The sequence below is a fragment of the Pristiophorus japonicus genome, chromosome 2, assembly GCF_044704955.1.
Source record: "Pristiophorus japonicus isolate sPriJap1 chromosome 2, sPriJap1.hap1, whole genome shotgun sequence".
Classification (NCBI taxonomy): Eukaryota; Metazoa; Chordata; class Chondrichthyes; family Pristiophoridae; genus Pristiophorus; species Pristiophorus japonicus.
In genome coordinates this window covers 281,626,804-281,636,949 of record NC_091978.1, presented here as the reverse complement: position 1 = coordinate 281,636,949, position 10,146 = coordinate 281,626,804, and the positions used below count along the sequence as shown (strand labels likewise).

At 44.9% G+C, this 10,146-nt stretch overlaps 1 protein-coding gene across 1 annotated transcript in view; it reads right to left on the bottom strand.

The window, feature by feature from the left end:
• gatb (glutamyl-tRNA(Gln) amidotransferase, subunit B) overlaps positions 1-10,146 on the bottom strand; it is a 101,092-nt gene that overhangs the window by 3,911 nt on the left and 87,035 nt on the right. The window contains exons 11-12 of the mRNA XM_070871448.1: positions 8,958-9,036; positions 7,965-8,099 (exon numbers count right to left, since the gene is read on the bottom strand). Of these exons, the coding sequence (XP_070727549.1) occupies positions 7,965-8,099; positions 8,958-9,036 (214 nt within the window). The remainder of the gene's footprint in view (positions 1-7,964; positions 8,100-8,957; positions 9,037-10,146) is intronic.

Genomic DNA, 10,146 nt, shown 5'->3' with positions numbered 1-10,146 from the left:
CCATAATCATATTGAATGGCGGAGTAGACGTGAGGGGCCAAATGGCCTACTCCTGCTCCTATTTCTTATGTTCTTACGTATATGTTACACCATTAGTCACTAATTCCTCCGAGTAAATCTTGGGTCACTCAATCATTAACTAAAAACTGGGATTAACCATCTGTTTTCTTCAATACAAGATGAGATATCAAATGTTAAGTCCTGTTCAAGGTTTCAAACATTTAGCACATTTACTGTGCAGGTGTGTTCAACATGAACATGAAGTATCTCTTGAGATTTCACATATCTTGCCAAAGGACAGCCAGGACAGTTTAATTTCTGGAGTCCTCCTTGCCACACCATGAAATAGCCAAGATACAGGTCTGCACCTCAAATTCCTGATCTCAACTCTGCTGACTTATGAAGTTGCCAAGTGGAGGTCAAGTGCTTTCCAACAGTGGCAGAAAAAAAGATGGCTGGTATCGTGGCTCAGGTGGCTAACTATAAAGTCACTATCAGAAGACTGGAAGAAAGATTCCAACGCATCCCCTCAGAAAAAAAACATGAACATTAGGAGTGAGGAAACAGGAAAATAAAGGGGGAGTTAAGGTTGGGAAATGAATTGTGAGTGTGTATCCCCCTCTCCCTTTGTCAGTACTCTTCCTTTTCTATATGCTGTGATTGCTGCTGTCCAAGCTATGTGATGCTAATGGTGGTGGGAATCAGGTAGTGTTCTTCCCTTTTCTTAACATCCAGCAAGAGAATGCGAAAACAAATTACAGTATTAAAGTTTTAATCCTCTTAAGTGCTGCAAACAAGTTCACTTCTGAGTGCAGGCGCTATTGGCAAGGTAATTCATTAGCAGCTGGTCAGCCTGAGGAGACCGTGGGAGGTGAATTTCTGCAGGGGTTCTCCCCATTGTTTTCCGTAACTTCGGTGGAAGAGCCACAGAAATCCCTGAAAAGTGGTGTAAGATCTGGCTTGGCCACATCAAGCTCTACTGAGCCTTGCTCTACTCTGCTAAAAACCACCCACTACACTTGGAGACCAAAGATAACTCCAAGCTTCTTTTCTCTCCTACCAACTGCTTCCCAATTACACTCTTCCCTGCCCACTCCACTTGCACCTCAAACAAGGAGCTCATAGATTTCTTCATAACCAAGACTGAGACCACCTGTTCAGCTGCATCTGCAACTTCCCCATTCTCCATTGTCTAAAATCCCCAGGCCCCAGCCCCTTTAGCCACGAAGCCCCGTCACACTAGTTTTTCTCCCATCTGCCCTCTATCTTCTCCAAGTTCAGCTTCATGAAACTTCCCTCATGCTCTCTTGATGCCATTCCACTAAACTCCTTAACACCCAACTTCCTTTCCTAGTTCCCGTGCTACTGATACCTCCTCGAACGCTGCCCCTTTCCTTTTTAAATTCTGATCATCAATCTTTCCTTGAACAACTTACCCTTCACCCCTCTCACTAACGACTGCCCCATCTCTAATCACCCTTTCTCCGCCAAGGTCTTTAAAGTTTTCTAGACCAATATGTTCAGGAACCAACCAGAGAGCTGGCCATCCTAGACTGGATGATGTGTAATGAGAAGGGACTAATTAGCAATCTTGTTGTGCGAGGCCCCTTGGGGAAAGAGTGACCATAATATGGTAGAATTCTTTATTAAGGTGGAGAGTGACAAAGTTAATTCAGAAACTAGGGTCCTGAACTTAAGGAAAGGTAACTTTGACGGTATGAGGCGCGAATTGGCTAAATTAGACTAGCAAATGATACTTAAAGGGTTGACGGTGGATAGGCAATGGCAAACATTTAAAGATCATATGGACGAACTTCAACAATTGTACATCCCTGTCTGAAGTAAAAATAAAACGGGGAAGGTGGCTCAACCGTGGCTAACAAGGGAAATTAAGGATAGCTTTAAATCCAAGGAAGAGGCATACAAATTAGCCAGAAAAAGCAGCAAACCGGAGGACTGGGAGAAATTTAGGATTCAGCAGAGGAGGACAAAGGGTTTAATTAAGAGGGGGGAAAATAGAGTACGAGAGGAAGCTTGCCAGAAACATCATAAATGACTGCAAAAGCTTATATAGATATGTGAAGAGAAAAAGATTAGTGAAGACAAACGTAGGTCCCTTGCAGTCGGATTCGGGTGAATTTATAATGGGGAACAAAGAAATGGCAGACCAATTGAACAAGTACTTTGGTTCTGTCTTCACAAAGGAAGACACAAATAACCTCCCAGATGTACTAGGGGACCAAGGGGCGAGTGAGCAGAAGCAACTGAAGGATATGCTTATTAGGCGGGAAATTGTGTTAGGGAAATTGACGGGATTGAAGGCCGATAAATCCCCAGGGCCTGATGGTCTACATCCCAGAGTACTTAAGGAAGTGGCCCCAGAAATAGTGGATGCATTGGTGGTAATTTTCCAGCAGTCTATCGACTCTGGATCAGTTCCTATGGACTGGAGGGTTGCTAATGTAACACCACTTTTTAAAAAAGGAGGGAGAGAGAAAACGGTTAATTATAGACCGGTTAGCCTGACATCAGTAGTAGAGAAAATGTTGGAATCAATCATTAAGGATGAAATAGCAGCGCATTTGGAAAGCAGTGATAGGACTGGTCCAAGTCAGCATGGATTTATGAAAGGGAAATCTTGCTTGACAAATCTTCTAGAATTTTTTTGAGGATGTAACTAGTAGAGTGGACAAGGGAGAACCAGTGGATGTGATGTATTTGGACTTTCAAAAGGCTTTTGACAAGGTCCCACACAAGAGATTGGTGTGCAAAATCAAAGCACATGGTATTGGGGGTAATGTACTGAAGTGGATAGAGAACTGGTCGGCAGACAGGAAGCAGAGAGTCGGGATAAACGGGTCCTTTTCAGAATGGCAGGCAGTGACTAGTGGAGTGCCGCAAGGCTCAGTGCTGGGACCCCAGCTCTTTACAATATATATTAATGATTTAGATGATGGAATGGAGTGTAATATCTCCAAGTTTGCAGATGACACTAAACTGGGTGGCGATGTGAACTGAGGAGGATGCTAAGAGGCTGCAGGGTGACTTGGACAGGTTAGGCGAATGGGCAAATACATGGCAGATGCAGTATAATGTGGATAAATGTGAGGTTATCCACTTTGGTGGCAAAAACACGAAGGCAGAATATTATCTGAATGGCGGCAGATTAGGAAAAGAGGAGGTACAGCGGGACCTGGGTGTCATGGTACATCAGTCCTTGAAAGTTGTCATGCAGGTACAGCAGGCGATGAAGAAGGCAAATGGTATGTTGGCCTTCATAGCAAGGGGATTTGAGTATAGGAGCAGGGAGGTCTTACTGCAGTTGTACAGGGCCTTGGTGAGGCCTCACCTGGAATATTGTGTTCAGTTTTGGACTCCTAATCTGAGGAAGGATGTTCTTGCTATTGAGGGAGTGCAGCGACGGTTCACCAGACTGATTCCAGGGATGGCTGGACTGACATATGAGGAGAGACTGGATCAACTGGGCCTTTATACTCTAGAGTTTAGAAGGATGAGAGGGGATCTCATAGAAACATACAAGATTCTGACGGGACTGGACAGGTTAGATGCGGGAAGAATGTTCCCGATGTTGGGGAAGTCCAGAACCAGGGGACACAGTCTTAGGATAAAGGGCAGACCACTTAGGACTGAGATGAGGAGAAACTTCTTCACTCAGAGAGTTGTTAACCTGTGGAATTCCCTGCCGCAGAGAGTTGTTGATGCCAGTTCACTGGATATATTCAAGAAGGAGTTAGATATGGCCCTTACGGCTAAAGGGATCAAGGGGTATGGAGAGAAAGCAGGAAAGGGGTACTAAAGGAATGATCAGCCATGATCTTATTGAATGGTGGTGCAGGCTCGAAGGGCCGAATGGCCTACTCCTGCACCTATTTTCTATATTTCTAAGTGCCACTGCCCAGATTCGTGACAATCTCTCCTGCAACTCTGTTTGATATCCTCCAAGCTGGTGTCTATCCCTCCAACTGCACCTAAATGGCACAAATCAGTTACAAATGAAATTCTCTATGATTGTCGTGCATTAGCTATCCTCACAGCTCCAGCAATGGCTTTTCTTCCCACCCCTGCACTGTCATCCCGTGTCCCTCAAAGATCCATTGATGCTCCCCTCTTCTTCCTCACCTAAATGCTATCTTTTGGTGATATCTGTACACGTGGAATCAACTTTCTCTTGTTTACCAATGACACCCAAATGTATCACTGCACCACCTCCACTACATCACTGCTATAAGAATGCTTGTCTGACATCCAGTTTTAGATGAACCATAACTTCCCCCAGCTAAAAACACAGCAAAGACCATAGCCATCATCATCATCTTCAGTCCCCATCACAAACTTCACTCGCTTGCCACCAACTCCCTCTCCCTTCCAGTACGGTAGAATAGTGGTTATGTTACTGGACTAGTAATCTAGAGGCCTGAACTAATAATCTGGAGTCGCGAGTTCATATCCCGCCACGGCACCTGTGGAATTTAAATTCAGTTAATTAAATAAATAAATCTGGAATAAAAAGCTAGTATCAGTAATGGTGACCATGAAACTACTGGAAATTCTGTTGGAAAATGTCGGAAAAACCCATCTGGTTCACTAATATCCTTTTGGGAAGGAAATCTGCCGTCCTTACCCGGTCTGGCCTATATGTGACTCTAAGACTAACAGCAATGTGGTTGACTCTTAACTGCCCTTTGAAATGACCTAACAAGCCACTCAGTTGTATCAAACCGCTACAACAAAGTCAGCACTGTGGGAGTACCTTCATCACTGCAGCAGTTCAAGGCAGCGGCTCACCACCACCTTCTCAAAGGCAATTAGGGATGGGCAACGCTGACATCCCGTGAATGAATAAAAGAAAAAGCCACTGTTAGCATTGTTTGCAACTTTGAGGTCCTGTTTGACTGAGCTGAGGTTCCAACCCCATATCCTTTCCATCATAAAGGCTGCCTACTTTCACCTCTGTAACATCACCTGTCTCCATACTAGCTGAGTCTGTTTGCCACTGAAACCCTCATACATGTCTGTCATTTTCAGACTCGATTATTCCAATGTTCCGCTGGCCAGTCTTCCCTCCTCCACCATCTGTAAACTGCAGTTCATCCAAAACTCTGGTGCCTAAATCCTATCCTAAACCATACACTCGCCCAACATCCCCATCCGTTCGCAGATCCCCAGTACCTCAAATTGAAAGTTCTCATCCTTGAATTTACATATCATCATAGTCTTGCCCTCCCTATCTATGGGCCCAAGTTTCGAGCCGCGCCTAGAACGTCGCAGTCCCGACCTGGACGCCCGTTTTTCACGCCACAAAGTGCGCCTAAAAAAACCCTCCAGATTCTCCACCTCCCTGCAGGTCCTCTGGCCCTCGGCGCAGCGCAGCAGGAGCTGTAGGGGGCGGAGCCAGGTCCCTGCGCTGAAAACAGTGCCGGGACCTCTGCACATGCGCGCTACAGTGGGCGCGCAAGTGCAGTAGCTCCAGGCGCCAAACTGTGTGGGAGGGGCTCGAAGCACGCAGCCCCTTACCCTGGCCGAATGGCCTCACTGGGGCTGCGTGAATAAGGCTCCTCCCACGGCCAGCTCCTGCTTCCTCCCGACCCGACTCGACTCCCACTTCCCCCCGCCCCGGACCAGACCCGACACCGACCTGACTCCCGCTCTCCCCCAGCCCGGACCGGACCCGCCTCCCGGTCCTCCCCCCCCCCCTCCGGACCCGACCCGACTCCCGCTCCCCCCCGCCCCCGGACCCGACTCGACTCCCGCTCTCTCCCCGCCCCCCCCCCCAGACCTGACCCAACTCCCGCTCCTCCCTGCTCCTCCCCCCCCTCTGGACCCGACCCGACTCCCGCTCCCCCCCCCCCCCCCGGACCCGACTCGACTCCCGCTCTCTCTCCCCCCGCCCCCGGACCCGACCAGACTCCCGCGCTCCCCCCCCCCCCCCCCCCACACCCGGACTGGATCCGACCTGACCTCCCTCTCCCTCCCTCCCCCCGACCCGATCCAACGCCACCTACCTGTAAATCTGGTGCTGGGGACGGGCCCTGCCCGAAGTCTCGGGCCCGGACCGTTCAGCCTCCCTCCCCCTTCTCCTCCCCCCCCCCCCCATCTCCTTTCCCCCCGCCCCCCCATCTCCTTTCCCCCCCATCCCCTTTATCCCCTTCTCCCCCATCCCCTTTATCCCCTTCTCCCCCATCCCCTTTATCCCCTTCTCCCCCCATCCCTCCCCCATCTCCCCCCCTTCTGCTCCCTCTACCCCCCTCCTCCCCCTCCCCTCGCTGTCAGAAACACAGACACTGACAGACAGAGAATGAGAGACACACACAGACAGACAGAGAGATAGAGACACTGACAGAGACACATTGGGGGGGCATCCCAGCACGCTGTTGGAGGGCTCCCGGTGCTGCAGTCGGTAAGGAGAAAATGTTTCATTTATTGATTTAAAAAAAAAATTATTTCTTATTAATTTTTTTTGATTGATTTATTGGTTGATTTATTGATGTATTTATCATTTATTATTGATGATGGCACTTTATTTGTAAAACTGAAGTGTTTAATGTTTGTAAACTTCCCTTTAAACCCCCCCCCACCATTTCCTACGCCTGATTTGTAACCTACACCTGATTTTCTAAAGTGTAGACAAGGTTTTCTCGAGCGTACAAAAATCTTCACTTACTCCATTCTAAGTTAGTTTGGAGTAAGTTTTCACTCACGAAACTTTGAAATCAGGCGTAAGTGGCCAGACACGCCCTCTTTTGAAAAAAAAATTCTGTTCCAAAGTGAAACTGTTCTAACTGACTAGAACTGGAGCAAACTAAATGATGAGAATTCCGATTTCTAAGATATTCCGTTCTACACCAGTTGCTCCTAAAAATCAGGAGCAAATCATGTGGAAACTTGGGGCCTATGTAACCTCATCCAGCCTACAATTACTCCTCTGCCCAAATTCTCAATTCCTCTGATTCCAGCTTTTTGTGCACCCTCCCACTTCAGTCCACCATTGGTGACCATGCCTTCAACTGCCTGGATTCCACTCTCTAGAATTCCCTTCTTAAACCCCTCTGTTTCTCCATCTCCGTCTCATCCATTAAGACCCTTATTAAAACTCATCTCTTTGACCATGCTTTTGGTCATCCCATTTAATCTCTCCTCTTTTGGCTCAGCGTCCATTTTTCTTCATGCATCAGATATGCCTAGAGATGTTCTACATTAGTGGCGTTATACAAATGCAAGTTTCTGCTGCTCACTGGTTAAGTATGAATACTTTGTTTTTTCCAGTGTTAACTCACTCTAAATTGACTCCCAGGTAGGTCCAAAGTCTCCGCTTCACTAGTGAATTAAGCTGCAGCTGGTTTCATGGGGCCGCTTTCTATAAATGAAGTCATGGATCACCTAGAAGTAAATGGACCTGAAAATGTAAAACAAAGGAACAGGAGTAGGTCTTTCAACCCATCTAGCCTGTCTATCATTTTGTTAGCCATGGCAACTGTTTATCTTTTTAATCCCAACCCCCACTCTTACTTCATATCCCTTTAATGTCCTTGCCTCCCCATAGTAGCTATCTCCCTTTTAAACATGTGTGTGTGTGTGTGTGAGGGGAGAGAAATATAAAGCCCCCAGCTACTATGTTTTCTAGGAACTTTATATGCATCAACACTTAAAATATACTCTATTAAATACTATAAACTGAATTTTAGCAACAGCTGAAGTATTACTAAAGGACTCGCCTATCATTGCATTTTATTGACTGTTAAAAATCACCTTTCAATATTCCATCACCATCTACTCCACTCAAAAAATAAATTTTTCTAACAACTGTACGGCAGCGAAATTACTGTAATGTCAACATTGATGAGGAATGTCTTGCAGTAATTATTGGCCACAGTCCTAGTTTTTCCTCAATCTGACACTCAGGTAAACTTCTTAAAAAGGCAGCAACATCTGTTGAAATAGCCTACCTCTGCAGGGTGACCTTCAATAACACACTGACAGATCTGCTCTAGTTTCTTCTGGTCTTGGATCAATCCCAATTCTTTTTGTTCAACTATCTGGGCTGCAGTTTTTCCTTCTCCCTTCCAGAGTTCAACAAATACCTACCAATCCAATTCAAATACAGAGAAAGATACATTACTGTTCAAATCATCTATGGAAGTGAATTACATAGTTCTGTAAAAATACAATTTACAGAATAAGGTAATCATGTTAATCAAATAAATTAATTATGTAATTATTTATATTATGATTTTTAGAATTGGTATTATCACATAAATCTCTTATTGCTATGACAGTGCTAATATAATTTATACTGCATATATTTCTTAATGTCATTGAATGCTGTAGTATCAGACTCCCCTCACAGCTCAGTATCTTTATCCAGTCAATAGCTGAGCCATACAGAACAAAATCATATCAGGTTTCAATACCCCATTTGGGCTGTTAGTTTCTATCATATGAGGGGACAATAGGGGGGGCAATAAATGCCCTCAGCACTTTTAGGTAAAGGAAGAATCAACCAGGGTGTCCATTCCTACAAGGTGCACATAATGGAAGAAAAGGATTGGTCTTGGCTCTGATGCCCATCAAGACTGAATAGACTGCTGACACTGTCAAAGCTGACACAAATGCACTTGAGGGAAGTACTGGAGGATATCTGGCAACCACTGATCCATATCCAGCAAGGAATCAACACCTTGAGGAGGGAACAGAGGAAACTGGAGAAAAAAAATAACGCGATACAAGGATGACCTCGTCCCATCTCTCGGGCTATTAAAATAGTGGATTCCCCATTTGCATCAAAATCTATCAGAAAACCAGTGAAAATGTTTTTGGTAATATTGAGAAAATCAGTAATAAATTTTATTTTAATAACAAAAAGGTGCTATAAATTTCTGTGCATGGTTATTTCATGCAAAAAATGGGAAATTTTTCAACAGAAATTAGTGTCTACTCACCTGTTTTGCTGCAGATGAAGATATAAATCCTTTGTCCAAGAGGTTAAGCAGCTCTGACAAAGCAGAGGGTCTAATGAAGCTGAAGAGTATGTACAGAAATTAAATGTTAAAAGTAAACTGTAAATTAAAAAATCTATCAACAGCATTTAAGAAAGCAAGTTATAAACTTTATATATTTTTTACATAATTAAAATAGCAAGAAAAAGTATAAAAAGGAGAGATCTGGCAACTCTATATTAATATCACATTTTCTTGATCAAACCTGTCCTTTAAAATATTAAACTATACTCAAACCTACAAAACGAATCTCTGAGGACATGCTCAGCTGAATAGCCTGCCAACAGTCACACATGAATACAGCCAATTGCACAAGTTGCCAAATAGCTGCCACCATCCCTGAAACTGAACCCCATACAGAGTCAGCACCTGCAGGAATGTTGGGGAGAAATGAGACAAAATAAATTACACAATCATAGGAACATGGGTAGGCTAGTCAGCCTCTTGAACCTGTTCCGACATTCAATTTGATCATGACTGATCTGTATCTTAACTCCAACTATAATCTGCACTGCACCCCTCTAAGGCCACTGAGGTGCAGTGCCAGTGAAAGATGAAAATATTCAGTGCTCCAGATGAGGACTAACCAGGGCTCTGTACAGTTGTAACATAACTTCCACCACCTTGTATAACAGCCCTCTCATAGGATTACATGGGATATGTGGCATAGAAACAGGCCATTCGACCCAACCAGTTCATGCCAGCATTTATGCTCCACCTGAGCCTCCTCCCATCTTTCCTCAGCATAACCCTATATTCTCTTCGCCCTCATATGCTTGTCTAGCCTCCCCTTAAACGCATCTATACTATTCGCTTCAAACACTCCCTGTGCGAGTTCCACATTCTCACCATTCTTTGGATAAAGAAGTTTCTTCTGATTTCCCTACTGGATTTCTTGGTGACTATCTTATATTGATGGCCTTGAGTTATGCTCTTCCCCACAAGTGGAAACATTCTCTCTGTATCTTCTGCCACTGTGAATAGTTACTCACTCCTACACTCTGCTTTCTGTCTTGAAGCCAGCTAGACAAAAATAGAATCCATGTGGATAGAGATAAAAGATAATAAAGGATCAAACACACTAATGACTCCGCATTCTCTGACCACCTTCATCAGTCTATTATGGGGTACC